Here is a 16,229-nt window from a genome sequence, read left to right as displayed (position 1 = left end):
TCTGTACATTCCTTTGCTCTACACACCCTTGATCAATTATTTTTCCCTTCCTTTGTTCATTCAAACACCATGATGTATTAAGATTCTCCTACCTGCCTGGCACTGGGGTAAGCACCGAGAGAATAGAAATAAAAACATTTTTGCTGTCCTGAAGTTATTTAGTTTTATAGTTTTTATGAGCTTTTGCTTTAGGTCACACTCTGTTGTCACTCTATGTATCCTCCTCTCCCTCCCAAAAAATAACTTTGTAAAGGTAGTTTAAAAATTAGACAAAATTAGCATAGCCTGTGTTTGTACATTAGTAAAGGGAGTCAACATGAATGTCAGTGAAAGTCTCCATTTAAATTCAGGGAGTACATTAAGTAATATAATAACTTATTTTTAAAATCATCTAATAACTTCATCAGAAATATCATTGCCAAAACAAATTTAGCTCATATAAATTTTAATAGGAATAATCCTCTTGGGAAGTAAAGCAAACTTTCTAAGACAGAGACCCGAATTCAGAGCACTCATAATATTCTAATTATCCTAAATTTAACAGCCTCCATCAAAATGCATCAACCATAACCTCTCACATACCTACTCACTCAGACACCAGGTATGAATTATATATTTTGTTCCACACACTTAGCCAAATAGAAGGAGGAAACATAGAATCTTAAATTCTTCGGTGATTTACAGTTTATTCAATATTTCTACATTTTAATATACTCAAAAATATTCTGATTTCTATGTTACTCTATTTTATCAAATGATTTGATGACTATCACACATGATTTGATGAATATCACACGTACAAAAATAGCATAAAGATATTGAGTATGTGTTTATGCATGACAATACTACTCATTCCCTTTGTATGTCTCAGCACCCTATTATGCTTTGTGTGAAATGAAAACATAAAACACTAGATTATGTAAACAAACCTATTATTGAAGGACACATCTTACTAAGTTAATGGAAATCGAACTTTGTCTTCCTTTCTACCGAATGAAGGCTTTTCTCAGGAGGATGTTTCATAGAAAGCTTTCTGGGATTCATGGCAGCAACAGAAGTTCTTCTACAAGAAAGATGGTCGGGTCGTCCCCTGCCCTCCCGGGTCCACCGGCCGGGTGGCTGGCTGGTCGGTGGGGGCGAGGACCGGCCTCTCGGCGCAGGCGAGGAGGGTGCCGGCCCGAGCCTCAGTGCGCCCTCTGCTCTGCATGATGATCACGGACGTGCAGCTCGCCATCTTCGCCAACATGCTGGGCGTGTCGCTCTTCTTGCTTGTCGTTCTCTATCACTACGTGGCCGTCAACAATCCCAAGAAGCAGGACTGAGAGTGGCGCTTTCTCAGCCCCAGGGTTCCAGGACCTAGTCTGAGGCAAGATGGAGGGTGTGAGGGCCTGCCCTCACCCTTCACTTCATCCCTTCTACCCATCACAACATACAAAGCAACTATGCCTGGAGCTTTCCAAACAACTTTTATTTCCTCAAAGTCTTCCTTAACCCTGTGCAACAAGAAGCTGCCACCGAATAGGGCCCACTATAGGGGCTGCTGGCTTTTGTACCCCCAATATAAAAATATAGATATATATTTTTTGTGGTGCCCCCCCCCCAAAAAAAAGAAAGATGGTCATCCTTTTCTCTGGACTGTGGTTCTTTGACTCAATGGAAGTGAATTTGGAGGGGTTTTTTTGTTTGTTTTAAGGCAAAATTGATACTGTTCTGAATTTGATTGAGTCAGAGAAAAAAATGTATGAAACAATATTAAAATGAAAGCTTGATTCTTTCTTTACCTTAAAATATATGTTCTAAATCTTTTAGCATAACTGACCCCCTTTTAAAGTAGAAACAACCTGGTGAATTTATTCCAAGTAACAACAACCATATATGGAAGAGTTCTCACACATAATTTCTGTCCATACCTGAATAATTTTCTAATTTTTAAAATAAATTTTCGTACATAGGTCTAAATGATCACTGTGATGCTATATAGACACAGAATATAGTTTTGAAAATGTATATAGTGCTAAGCCATGGGTTATCAAATGATTAAGTCTATCTAATCTATAAAGGTAAATAGTTAAATATTATGCAGTCATAAAGAAAAGTGTGTTCCCCAAATATACTGAAAGGTTCTTGAATCTGGAAGACATTATGCTGAGTGAAATAATGAAACCACAAAGACACATATTCAGTAAGATGCCACTAAGCTGTATACACACACTATGCAGATGCACAAAAAGGCTGCTTTGGTAGGTGTTAAGTTATATAAACATTTTTAAGAAGAAAACAACATATAGATAGACTGATAGATTATTATGTTTATACTTATGTATATACCTGTGTATACATATCTATATGTATGTATGTGTGTTTATATATATACACATAAACATAAATGCACATAAGAATAAACATATAGAAAGACTGACGTAAGATTGATCAAATTAAACAAAGGACAAAGCACAGGATACTTCTTTAGACAGAGTCAAGTTACCTTACAGAATGAAGTTTGGGGTTTGAAGAACTTGGGCAAAGTATAGTCTATAAACTTTATGATCAATGACTTAGTTTGGTGAATAGCTTCTAAAGTTCTGGAAACTTATGACGAGCCATCTAACACACAACTATTGGTCTGTACTTATTTGTAACAAAATATACAAACGGAAATCCAGCATTCACAGACGATTCTAACCTAAGGACTAATTATCTACATGAATTTAGGCTTCCTCTACCCTACAATGAAATATTTTTGGTCAATTAGATTTAAATTGAAGTAGCATAGATCATATTAGGCTAGAGAACATAAAAAAATGTAAGCTCACTGCGTATGTATTTATATAGTTAGTAAAGCTGCCTGACGAATTTGATGGTACCCCCTTACCACCACTGAATGGTCTTTCCAGGGCATAATAGAGAGATTATGATAGAAAGGGGACAATATTGCAAATGGCTTGACAATCTCAAAATATCCAGGCTTTTTGGACTAATTGAAAGTGTTTAGAGAACACATTTTGGGGATATTTTAGGTGCAATATATGCTAAGTCATCATTTAAGAATGAAATGTTCTACCAGATTTCATTTGTAATCATAATTTCTACCTTTTTAATATTACAATGAAGTGCTTGCCCTTGTCTATAAAATTCCTCTGATTCTTCTACTTCTCAAGTTTTACTATTTCAATTAATCTTTCTGCATCACTAGCTTGACCTATTCTCCCAATCATCCCACCAGTAAACAGCCATTCTAAAATGTCTCCCATTAAAAAGCAAAAATCTCCCTAGATATTATATTATGCTTACCTATAATTTTCTGATCCACATTTAATAAAAACAATCATGTTGGTTTTCTTCATTTTTTGTCTCCCATTGTTGCCTTAGAAAATTCCAATTGAGATTTTTCTTGCCGGCTACAAAAATTAAGATGATAATGTTTACTGGTATCTTAGTTTAGGAGCGCTGTTAGTATATTAGGTGAGTTGTGGGCTACTAGCAATCAGATAAACAGTTCAAAACCATCATTTGTTCCAAGGGAGAAAGAGGAGGCTTTCAACCCCAGCCAGGAATTACTCTCAGAAACCCACAAAGGGGCATTCTTCCAATCTCTTTATGAGTCAGAATCCACTTGATTGAGATCAGTTTTGATTGTACAGGATGCCTTAATTTCATAAGGATGTGATAAAGTGTCACAAAGTGAATTGCTTTAAATAACATTTCTTCCCTCACAGTTCTGGAGAATCATAGTCTCAATTCAGTGCACACGCATTGTTGGGCTCCCTTGGCTGACCCGAGGGAAGATCCTTTCTTTGCCCAGTTGAAATTCTAGGCAGTTTCCAGGGTTACTTGTACAGATTGTAGCTGCATTGCCCATACTATTTGTCTTCATCTTATGTGTGATGCTATTTATAACATAGAAAATAACGACGGCCCCCAGGGAGTGCCTTTAAAGCTAGCATAAGGAGCTTGCATTATATTCTATACATCCTCCCCTTTCATGACACCACCAACAGGGCGGCCTGTTTTTTGGTTTTTGCAGGGTCAATATTATGAGCCATGGCTCCCTAGACATAATTGATTTCTTTTAAAAGAAGACACTGTTTTCCCAAACCAAGTTACATTAATAGGTAGGAGTTAGGACTTCAGAATATATTTTGGGTATATACAATTCAATTTATAATCAGCAGTGATCAACAGTCTTCTAATTCCAAACACCCCTGTTTCTCCCATCTCGACTTAACAGCGTTAGTCATGCAGTGTTCCAGAAATAACCATTTTGGGTGGTCTCTAGAGGAGCACCCAGCCCTGATTGTCCTACATATTCACTGAGTGATTTTCCTCATCTATTTTATTTCTGACCCCCCCAACAGACTGCTACATATTTCAGCATGCAGGGCCTTGATGTGGACCTCCTTTTCCTATTTATATGTACCCTTCTGATGAATCTATTAAATTGCATTTTTTAAATAATATCCATAGATGGATGATATAAATGCAAAGTTTTATACACTTCTCTTATCTCTAGACCGTCATCTCTAAAGGTTTTTTATCAACTTTACATTGTATATCTAGTAAACATATCAGCATTTTAAATGTATCTATCCTAGCCTGCCCCTCTCCTTATCCATTTCACCAAGGCAAATATGTAATTATCTTAGAGATTTTCTCTTTTAAGCAGTCATCCACAACACCCTTCATATACATAGCAAAAGAACAAACAATATAATTAGTCAGTTAACAAGTTAATTTGCTCTTATTTGAAAATTACACACTTCAGAATTCCGCAACTTTTAATTCAGTTTGTGTGATTGTATTCCAAGTCACCTTCATTTTCGTTCACAGTGGTTTATTAACGGAAACCCCTTGCTCTTACATTGAAACTCTGTATCCTTGGTCTTTCATTCTGCTCTTTGGTGTTTCCATTTATTATTTTTTCTGCTTGGGAATCACTAACAACATATTTTTCTTTGTGTGGTTCCTTCTGGCCTTTCTTGACTTAATTGTTATCACCTAATAGACTTTTATTTAATTAATACCCTCTAGGGCTGCATTGTGTCACATTGTTTTAACTTCGTAGTAATGTGTACTAGTTTTACGTGCCAATATGAAATTATTTTTCCATAAATGCACTCATTTTAGATTCTCTTTCTACATACGTGGCTGTTTCAATCATTACACTACCACCATGTCTAGAAAAAAAATGTGTTTTACTGAGAATAACCATTCAATAAATGCATGCAAAGGGAAGTAATATGATTACACAATGAACAAGTAAAGCAGCCTTAGCCTGTATATAAACTATAAGAGAAAAATAAAATTTAGCAAGAATAAGAAATATAGAATAAGTGCACCTCACCCTTTCAATTCCTCACCAATAAAAGGCATGATTAACTGAAAATGTCTTATTTTCCAAGTAACTCTGCATAGAGCCTCAAGACCCTCTTTTCACAAAACTCAATGTGGGTGTACTGCTCAACTATTCCTTGTGACTGAGTTTTTACTCTGAATTAAATAGCAGCAGTTAGTGTGTGCATTACTTTAGACAAACTAGTGAAGTGTTTCACATACTGACCCCACACTCAATTCAGTAGGTATTTTTGTGCTGCTAATGTGTTTGCTGAAAGTGAGGAGTTGTCAGACTACTTGCTGATGACTAAAGGTTGAAGCTTTCAGTGTGGATTACAACTCAGTGCAAAGAAAACCAAACTCCTCATCACAGGACCAATAGGTAAGATCAAGATAAATGGAGAGAAGGTTGAATTTGCCAAAGATTTGATGCTAACAGAAACAGCAGTCGGGGTATGAAAAAATACATTACATTAGGTAAATCTGTACCCATTCTACAAAGTGTTGAAAATCAAGGTTTTTACTAGGGTGCACCTGACACAAGCAATGTTTTTACTCTAACTTCCCATGTACATGTGGATTGGACCTTGAATAAGGAAGACGGAAGAAGACTCCATGCGTTTGAATTATGGTGCCGGTGCAGACTACTGAAAGTGCCAGTCTACTCCAAGAACAAGCAAATAAATCTGTCTCTGAAGAAGCGCAGCCAGAATGCTCCAGCCAACAGCAAGTGTGCTGGGGCGTTTCCACGCCTACTTTGCACATGTTATCAGAAGAGACCATTCCCTAGGAAAGAACACCATGTTTGCTCAAGTGGAGAAGCCATCAGAGAGAGGAAGATCTTCGACAAGATAGATTGACACAGTGGCTGCGAGGATGGGCTCAGACATAGAACGGTTATTGGGACCGCAAAGCTATAGACGGTATGTTGTTTTGCTGTACGTGCGTCAGCACAAGCTCAGTGCCACCCAACCACAATAATCATATAATGAGGAGACAAATGTATTAATCATCAGTCAGTGAAAGAATTTAGGGGAGAAAGAGAAACATGGTCATAATATGAACAAAACCAGTGACCTTGGCGCAGGAATCTGGCTCTTTTGAGAAGTGGAGGCCACACCGGTCAGTTTGGGGCCAGAGTTTGAGTAGCCTTAGTCCTTTAGATAGCAGAACACTGTCAACTCCCGCTCCCCCACCCCACCCCGCCCCCAAGTCTACCTAGCAGCTGCACATCTCCCAGTCCCAAAAGGCTAGGATCCCTCACATCTCCCCAGTCCAGGTGTTTCTCCAGAACATAGAGTAATTTAGCAAATCAATAAACAGTTGATCTCAAAACTAACAGTTAATCGTTTTTGTTGAGATTTTGAGGAAGGTCAAGAAGGCCAATTTTGAAGTGAGGCTGAGAATAGTTAGGATCTTATTGTGAAAGAATTTTAAAACTGTGATAGCTTGCATCTTGATGTGTATACATTGACAGGAAAAGGGACTTATCACAGCATTGTTTCAATGAGGCAACTGGTGGTAGAAGGAATAATTGAATGCAAAAGTAGAAATTTGGGGACACAGAGCAGTAAGGCTGGACTTATAAAAAATCAACAGCCAAGCTTTGTGCAGTGGCAATATCGTAGCCAATGAGGTTTATCTGAGGCGTGATTATTGCTAACTGAAAACTTTTCCCAATACTCCGCCGTGACGACTTGAAATATAGTCGGCATTGGCACTTTTTGACTGTCTCTATGGAGACTGAGCAAAAAGGAAAAAGAAAAGAAAAAAAATTAACAGCCAGATAATTATAACCTGAACATGCAACCTTACCAACATTCTTGAGACTGATGTTGCTCACTAGTTGAAGAGTTCACTGATGCACCTTATTTTACCTTTTCAATGTTAACATCTGAGCTATCATTTTACAGATGAGTGCATCCCGCACAACTCTCCTGGTTAGTAGCTGAGGAGTTTCCATTTTTATCCTTTTATACTTTCTCTTTGCGTCTGCCCTTCAGGCCTAGTATCAGACCTTCCACTGTCCGGAAAAAGATACATCAAATTCATGTTTCTTTCTCTAAGCACGCCAGCTGTCACCTTTAAAAGGGTGCATTCATTAAAACTCAAAACTTCGCTAATTTTGACGTAGACTTTACTAAGAGATTCTCAAAAGAGACCTTCTGGGCCTTTTAGTTCATTGTGCCCGTGTGCAGGCAATCAACTAAAATGACATTGATTTTTTAAAGTATCTTTTGTTTTGTGCTGTTTTTCTAAATCACGCAGGATAAAAAAAACAATCTCTCTGCCGTTGAGTTGACTCCAATTCACAGCAATCCCAAAGAGCAATCCTGCGGGAGTAGTGAGCTATGTGCCAGTCTGGTGTTCCCAATGTCCACAGTTCAAAATCACTACCTGGTCGGTCGGCGAATGATGAGGTCTTCTACTCTTATCAATAGTGTGTCTGAGAAACTGCCATAGGGCAGCTCTATTCTATTCTGTAATGTTTCTGCGAGTCACAAGCACCTTGACGGCAAGAAGGGTACACTGTTGGAGTTGATAAGTGCCATCAAGTTAGCTGCCATGCATAGCAACTTTGGGTGACAGAATGAAACTCTGCCCAGTCCTGGCCACCCTCACAATGATTAGTAGATGGAAACCCAGGATTGCAGCTGTTGCTTCTGCCCATCTTGTCAAGAGTCTTCTTTCCCACTGCCCATCTGCTTTGCCAAGCAGGATGACCTTTCCCGGAACCGATAACATAATACGTACTTTGGACTTGTATACCACTAGGATGGAAGAAAGATGCCTGTGTTATGATTATTTGGTATATTGATTAAAACACATATTTCAAGGATAATGAATGTGGATATATAAGATCCTAACTTTTCACCCTAAACCTATTCCCTGCACCATTTCTGTTGTTCTTAGGGCCATTGAATAGGCCCACAACAACCCTGTGTACAACCGAACAAAACCCTGCCAGTTCCTAGGCCGTCATGATCATTATTATATTTCAGCCCAATTGTTGTGACCGTTGTGTGACCCCATCTCACTGAGGGTCTTTCTCATTCTACTGAACGTGCCCCTGATCTACTTGAAGAAGTATGATATGACCCTTTCCAGTGATCAATCTCTCCTGATAACATGATCAAAGTACATGAGACAAAATGTTGTAGTTCGTGCTTCTAAGAGAATGCTGGTGGAACCATCTACTACATATAAATTATTTATTCAGGCAGTCCAATGCTATATTTCGAAAGCATCAATCATTCTCTTTACCTTGATAATAATATTGTATGATTTTGTTTCTGATTTCTAGAATATTACCCCCTTATCACAATGATAAGTTAAAGGATATATTTTCATAAAACTATTGGGATAAACTTCAAAGGCAGGTAGAAATAACTGAGGTCTCTGTGAAGACCAAGAAAGTCTCTCAAGGAGGTTCTAATGAATTGGCAGAGCAAAGAAAGCTATTGTCTTGTGTTATGATGGAGGTCAGGGCCTGGAGACTGAAATGAAGGTCCCTTCACATAGGAAGGGCTTGGTTTGATACTCCATTGTCACTAAGTGGGCAGTGGTTGTATTTTATTGTCCAGATGGGGAGCATAATTTTCCCCAAAATTCTAGGGCTTCCTTCTGTGTAGTTTGCTTCAAACACCATTGTCACTCACTAACAGACAAGGTACAGAGTTTGGCTAGTCTATTTTGCTTTGTGATAAATCTCAGGCAGTGGTTTGTTTGTTTCTCTGACTTAATTGTGTGTCTTAAAAAGGGTTCAAAACATGAATAGATTCTTTTTCTTTTCTTTGTTTTTTCCTTCCTTTCTTCCTCCTCTGTGTTAGGTTGCATTTTCTAGAGAAATGAATCCAGTGATCTTCAAATATGTCTAAAAAGAACTTTATATCAAGTATTCTTTTTTTAAAAAATCATTTTATTGAGGGCTTGTACAACTCTTTTCACAATCCACACATACATCCATTGTGTCAAGCACATTTGTACATCTGTTTCCCTCAACATTCTTTTCTACCAGAGCCCTTGTATCAGCTGCTCATTTCCCCCCTCCCTCCCCACTCCCCACTCCCTCATGAACCCTTGATAATTTATAAATTATTGTCATTTTGTCATATCTTACACAGTCCAACATCACCCTTCACCCACTTTTCTGTTGTCCCTTCCCCATGGAGGAGGTTATATGTAGATCCTTGGAATCTGTTCCCCCTTTCTACCCCACCTTCTCTTCTCCCTCCCAGTATCGGCACTTTCATTACTGTTCCTGAAGGGATCATCTCTTCTGGATTCCCTGTGTTTCCAGTTACTTTCTGTACCAGTGTACCTCATCTGTTCTAGCCAGATGTGTAAAGTAGAATTGGGATCATGATAGTGGTGTGGGTGTAGGAGAAGCATGTAAGAACTAGAGGAAAATTGTATGTTTCATCATTGCTGCACAGCACATTGACTGGCTGTCTCCTCCCCATGACCCTTCTGTAAAGAGATGTCCAATTGCCTACAGAAGGGCTATGGATCCCCACTGTGTACTCCCTATACACAATGATATGAGTTTTTTGTTCTTTGATGCCTGATACCTGATCCCTTCAACACCTTGTGATCACACAGGCTGGTGTGCTTCTTCCACATGGGCTTTGTTGTTTCTCAGCTAGATGACGGCTTGTTTACCTTCAAGCCTTTAATACCCCAGACGCTATATCTTTTGATAGCTGGGAACCATCAGCTTCCTTCACCATGCTTGCTTATGCACCCGTTTTGTTTTCAGTGACAGTGTCAGGAAAGTGAGCATCTCAGAGTTTTCTTGTTAAGTGAGTACTTGAGTAGGGGCCCAATGTCCATCTGCTTTCTTAATACTAAACCTATTCTTATATAATATGCAGGCATCCCAGTCCCGTCCTCTTCTGAATCAGACAGATGAAGGCTGATGACGCAACAAAAAAGTGAAGCAGGAAACAGATCACAGGTTGGTGAGTGAAGTCAAGTGGATCTAAGGTTGGTGGATGCACAGCCGAACCATGAAAATGCTTAGGATCCAGCAGTCCACATGGGGTCACTCCTGGGGACAGGCAGAGTCTCAGTGAGGCCGCAGTGAGGAGAAGGGGAAAGTAGCCACAGAGAGCGATTATCTGTGTTCCTCTTGCTCTTACACAAAAGGCTTATCACATTAAGGAGGTGTCATCCAGCTTCGACTTGATTGATAGGTTTGACACTACTCCTAACCAGGGTGTCTAGTTGACATAATCCCTAACTACCATGTTTACTGCCTCCTACTCTTTCTCCTCCTCTTTCTTCCTGTTGTTCTTCTTTTTCTTCTTCTCTTTCTTCTTTTTCTTCATCTTCCTTTTATATTTTAGTAGCATAGGACTTTATACCACTTAAAACTTTTAGTACATAGAAGAATTTTCTTATTTTCCTCAACTGTTGCAAAATAAACTTCTCATAAATATTTATTTCTGCTTATCCCATTGTAATTATAGAGATACATTTCACCCTTATGTAAAGTGTAAACATTTGCTTTGTTATTAATTACCAGTAGTAAAAAAAATACATTTTGACTTCTAGTTCTTAGTGCAAGATTTAGAAGACAAAAACAGAAAGGCTGCTTTGAAGGCATTTTACGTTTGATGACACCTCCTTGGAGTCAAAGTAGAACTGCGCTCCTTAGGCTTTTTGAAAATAGATTCCAAATCGTTGCTCTTTTATGAGAAAAGCACCCCACCTTTCTGGGTGTAATTAAACCTCCAGTTATTTGGTTGACAGCTGAGTGTATAAATTATTTTAACCACGCAGAGACCCTAATATGTTTTCCAGATATTATATATAGATACTATTTAATGTACTGTTTCTTTTGCTTTTATATTTGGAAGTCAAAGGAAAAAGAACACCAATAAAAGGAAAACATCTATTGATGGAATAATGCTAAGACTCAATTTTCTAAATATAACAGTGTTTTAATATAGAATTTTGCTTTATCAAAGCACACTGGAGTCTCTTTTATCTCACAAACTCTTCTGTTCTGGGAGCGTATTGAAAAAAGTCCTTTTTATATCCGTGCTTTACTGGTGTGTATTAAGTCCATATTTTGGACAAATGGCAATTGCTATTGGAAACCAATTCACATCAGCTCAGCACCAGGCGGAAAGAGTATCATCCCTGGTTGCTTGAGCTTAGCATTAGGAAGGTCATCGAGGTCATCGGTGTGGTAGTGCCTTCATGTTTCTTCGCTCAGGAACAACTCGGAAACCAGTAACTCATGCACCGCCGAACCCTCGCACAGGATGCTGATGTTAATAGCATTTAGTCACTACACACCTGGACTGGCTTCAGCTAGGAAGTTCAATATCCTGGCTGTTAGCAACCCCCGTGTGTAATTCTGTCACACATTGATTGTCTTCTCTGGCAGTTAACTGATGCTCTGGTTTGCCAGTTATAATTTTGTGAAGAAATGGTCATTTTTATCAGTCTCAAAAGAATCCAAACCTGAAGTAATATCTGACTGTGAACATTTTATGTGACTTTTATTTCAGAGAATATCTCTGAAAGATGTAAGGGCTATGCAATTTTTCACTTGGGTTGCTTATATTTCTGTTTCAACTAACTTTTACATAGTTTTTGAAATGGTTATAGATGGTCAATAGAAACACAAGTGAATAATGCTTGTGTTCTCTGGCCAGTATTTCTTGTTTTCTCCACTAGTTACTAGATAAAACAAAACAGGCCTGTTGTATTGGAACCTAGACAAACCAGCCAATCTCATAAGCTTTCCAACTTGCTGTGAAAGAGACCCATCATCATGGTCTCTTCAGACCACCATATTCAAACACATTTAAACTCAACACACTTCTAATTGAGAAGAAACAAAGAATTGACCAAAAATAAGCATATAGTATACGAATGATTTGCTTCTCAAAATTTTATGATGTTACAGAGTAAAATAACAAAGTGTCTGACATTGGAATGTTTTTAAATATTGGAATTACCCTTAAAATGCACTTGCAAAAAAATGGTGTTGTACTGTTATGTGGAACATATTGGAAAACATGAACAAAATCGGACATTACTTCTCAATATCGTGTTAAGGAGCAAACAAGAAATGTTTATATTATTATAGTGAACATAACTGAGAAGAGGGGATACAGAGATGTCTATTTATAGATTTCCTGTTTCTGTTGAGTTTCGGATTGGAATTTGCCATTAAGAAAAATTCAGCAAGAATTAGAAGACAGGAACAGAGATGTAGGCACTGTTCTTCAGAGGCAATATAAAAAAGATCAATATGCAGTTGGAAGTGTCAAAACAGATTTCTTACATAAAGCTAAGGGAGCTGGTGGAACTTCTAAGAAGTCACTGTGTTTTAGGCATGGTCTTACTTAGTTCTGCATAAATGTAGGAGTCTGGTGGTGTAGTGGTCACACATTGCGTTGCGATTTTCATGGTCTGCAGTTTGAACCCATCAGCAGCTCTACAGGAGCAATACTGGGTTTCTACTCCCATAAACAGCTACAGCCTTGAAACCCACAGGGAGCTGCTATGAATCAGCATTGATTTGATGGCAGTAAGATTAATTTGGGTTTTTGGAAATGTAGGTTGAGGTCCTTATATCAACTTCTGATATTTATGTCCCCCATAAGGTTAATGCTTCTTATTTATTAACTTTGATCTGATAGGAAGTTTACCGAAAGTATTATATACTCTCTGAAAATGCTTAATTGAGCATAAAATATTATTTAAATTCTTCATCAGTAGTGTGTTACCTATTAGTTAAGTAGATCTATTTTTCAACAACTTTTATAATTGAAACACAAATACATTTGATTTGTTGGCATATTAAACCATATTTTTCTTTCACAATAGGCATTCTATCAAGTCAGAAAATGCATACTGAATTTAAGTACTATAGATCAAATCTAATAATATTGCTTTCTTTGGAGACATTATGATTCCAAGTAAAATATAAAAATTACTTTTCTTTAGAATTTGTTTATTTTAATTAAATGATAAAAATGGTAGATTATTATCTTTAGCATGCGTGTAGTGCTAGGTTATGTGTTAGACTGAAAACTGCAGGATTAGCAATGTGATACCAACCAAAGGATTTACTGCCTTAGAAACTCAGTGGGGTAGTTCTAATCTGTCCCATAGAGTAGTTGTGAGTCAAAATCCACTAAATGGCAGGGAGTTTGGTTTGGGGATAGAGAAAGTGCATGTGGATATGAATAAACATTGATGTTGTGGTTAGGTACCATCTAATCAGTCCCATCTCATAGCAACGGTATGCACAATTGAGTGAAACCGTGCACGACCCTGCTTCATCCTCACAATTGTTCCTCTTCTTGTGGCTATTGGTACAGCCGCGGGGTCAACCCATCTTCTTGAGGGCCTTTCACTCCTTTGAGGCCTCTCCACTTTACCAAGCATGATGTCCTTCCACGGAGACTGGTTTCCCCTGAGGGCATATCCAAAGTATGTAAGACAAAGTCTTGCCAACATTGTCCTTAAAGGGTACTCTTGCCATCCGTCTTTCAAAACAGACCAGTTTCTCTTTTTGAAGTCAATGGTACTTTCAATATTCTTCTCCAGCACCAAGTTCAAATCCATCAATTCTTCTTCAATTCCCTTATTCAATGTCCAACTTTCTCATGCATATGAGGTAACAACCTAAGTCCTCAAAGTAACACTTTTTCTATTCAATACAAAGGTTTCATGCAATAGAGTGACCTAATGGAACACATTTTTTATCTTGAATGCTGATTCCATGAGCATTGGTTATGGATACAAGCAAAAAAAAAGTTTTTGAGAACTTCAACACTTTATCCATGTATCATGATGTTAGGTACTGGTCCAGTTGTGAGGATTTCAGTGTTATTTACTTGTTTTGTATACATACTGAAGGCTGAAATCCTTGATCTTCATCAGAAAATGTGCCAATTCCTCCTTACTTCCAGCAAGCAAGAGTGTGTTATCTGTATATGGTAGGTTGTTAGTAAGCCATTCTCCAATCCTGATGTCACATACTTCTCTGATAGTTCACTCAGGATACAGATTGGATATGTCTGGTAAGAGAATACAAGTTCAAAACACAACTTTTCTGATTTTAAACCATACAGGATTTCCTTGGTCTTTATGCACAACTGCTTCTTGATCATGTACAATTTCTGCACGATCACAGAAATATGTTCTGGAATTCCCATTCTTCTCAAGGTGATCCAGAGTTTTCTATTGTTCACTGATGAGAGTGTGTTAAAACTACCTTACAAGATGTGGAACTGCCTTGCAAGAGGTGGAACTGCATTGCAAGCTGTGGAACTTCATTGCAAGATGCTGAATTACATATCACCTGTAAATATAAGTGACTCCATTTTGAGAGAGACTAAAAGCCCAGTAAGAAATGTTGAATCGCTGCAGACTCACCGAAAAGAAGTAGACCACCTACCAGGGGGACACCTAGAAGCTCCCCAGACACACCTGGGGAACCTTGATAAAATCTGAAATGACATCAAAGAACCAGCAAGACCTCATATAAAGGTCCAGGTAGCAAGACAGAACTCCAAGGGCAAGGAACCAGGGAGGAGACATCCGCCCCTGCTCTTTCCAACCCTTCCCGGTGAGTACACTGATGAATGGGTTCCCTAATGGGACTAAGGGCCAGTAATTGATATGGTGCTGAATTCATCTTGTTATTCTTTATAACTAATGACTTAAGTTAGCTTTCAGATTGCTTGACGAGTGTTTGCGGTGAATAAACCAAGCATCGAAAATGTCAAAGAGCGTGAAGTAACTATTGATCATGCTGCTTGGATCCCACTTATGCTCGTAGGTGGTAGGTGATTCAGCATCTTGCCATGAAGTTCCACATCTAGTAAGGCAGATCCCTGGCTTGCAAGGCAGTTCTACATCTTGTAAGGTAGTTTTAGCACTCTCTCATTTTCCACACAGTGAAATGCCTTTGCATAGTTGATACAACAGAAGTAAACATCTTTCTGGTATTCTGAAATATCAAATTTGAGCCAAAAGCTATCTAATATCAGCAAGGGTATTTACTTTTCTACATCCCCTTCTGAATATGGCCTGTATTTCTTGTAATTCCTTTTCAATGCACTCATGCAACCTTTGTTGGATGATCGTCAGCCAAATTTTACTAGCATGTGTTATCAATGATATTGTTACATAGTTCAAGCATTCTATTGGGTCACCTTTCTTTGGATGGTACAGATAGGGGTCTCTTCCAGTCAGTTGGACAAATCGCTGTCTTCCAAATTAACTGGTTTAGATGAGTAAGTGCTTGGGCTTCTTCCATAAACAACATTGACTCTTGTCCCTATGCTACCTCCTGAAATAGTGGAATGTGGACCACTTTTTTTGGTACAGTGACTCTGTATTCTTTCCATCTTATCTTGTTGTTTACCACAATGTTCAATACATTGCTAATAGAATCCTCAATATTGCAACTCATCACTGGGAGTTTTCCAGATTTCTTTCAGTTTCAGATATGCTGAACATGTTTCCTTTGGGTTTTCTGACTCTAGGTCTTTGCATATAACCGTTCTTTTCTCAAACTACCCTTTGACATCATCACTTCTTCCACTTGCTTCAACTACTCTATCATTGAGAGCATGCTTCAGAGGTTCTTCTAACATCCACTTAGACATTTTCTTTGATTCCTGTTTTTAAAATGACTTTTTACTTTCTTCATAAATTATGTTCTTAATGATTTCCCACAGCTCGTCAGATGTTCTGTTATTAGTGTTCAAGATATCAAATCTCTTGAGATATTCTTAACATTCTGGTGGAATAGACTCAAAGTCATGGACTCATTTTACTCATTCATTCCGCAGTCAGCCCCTGGTCTAGTTTTGACTGTTGATATTGATCGTCTCTAATGTATCTCCCCTCAGATGTGTTCA

At 38.2% G+C, this 16,229-nt stretch overlaps 1 protein-coding gene and 1 non-coding gene across 2 annotated transcripts; both read left to right on the top strand.

Annotated features, from left to right (window-relative positions):
• The first annotated feature begins 1,181 nt into the window (after positions 1–1,181).
• Positions 1,182–1,372, top strand: LOC142460731 (dolichyl-diphosphooligosaccharide--protein glycosyltransferase subunit 4-like). The gene has a single exon (XM_075562530.1). It carries the CDS (start codon positions 1,206–1,208, stop codon positions 1,320–1,322), a length of 117 nt encoding a protein of 38 aa, XP_075418645.1. The 5' UTR covers positions 1,182–1,205; the 3' UTR covers positions 1,323–1,372.
• A 5,561-nt stretch (positions 1,373–6,933) lies between these two features.
• Positions 6,934–7,074, top strand: LOC142461878 (U4 spliceosomal RNA). The gene has a single exon (XR_012787050.1). It is a non-coding gene; the product is annotated as a U4 spliceosomal RNA (small nuclear RNA).
• The last annotated feature ends 9,155 nt before the right edge of the window (positions 7,075–16,229 follow it).

The sequence above is a fragment of the Tenrec ecaudatus genome, chromosome 11, assembly GCF_050624435.1.
Source record: "Tenrec ecaudatus isolate mTenEca1 chromosome 11, mTenEca1.hap1, whole genome shotgun sequence".
Classification (NCBI taxonomy): domain Eukaryota; kingdom Metazoa; phylum Chordata; class Mammalia; order Afrosoricida; family Tenrecidae; genus Tenrec; species Tenrec ecaudatus.
This window is presented reverse-complemented; position numbering and strand designations above follow the sequence as displayed.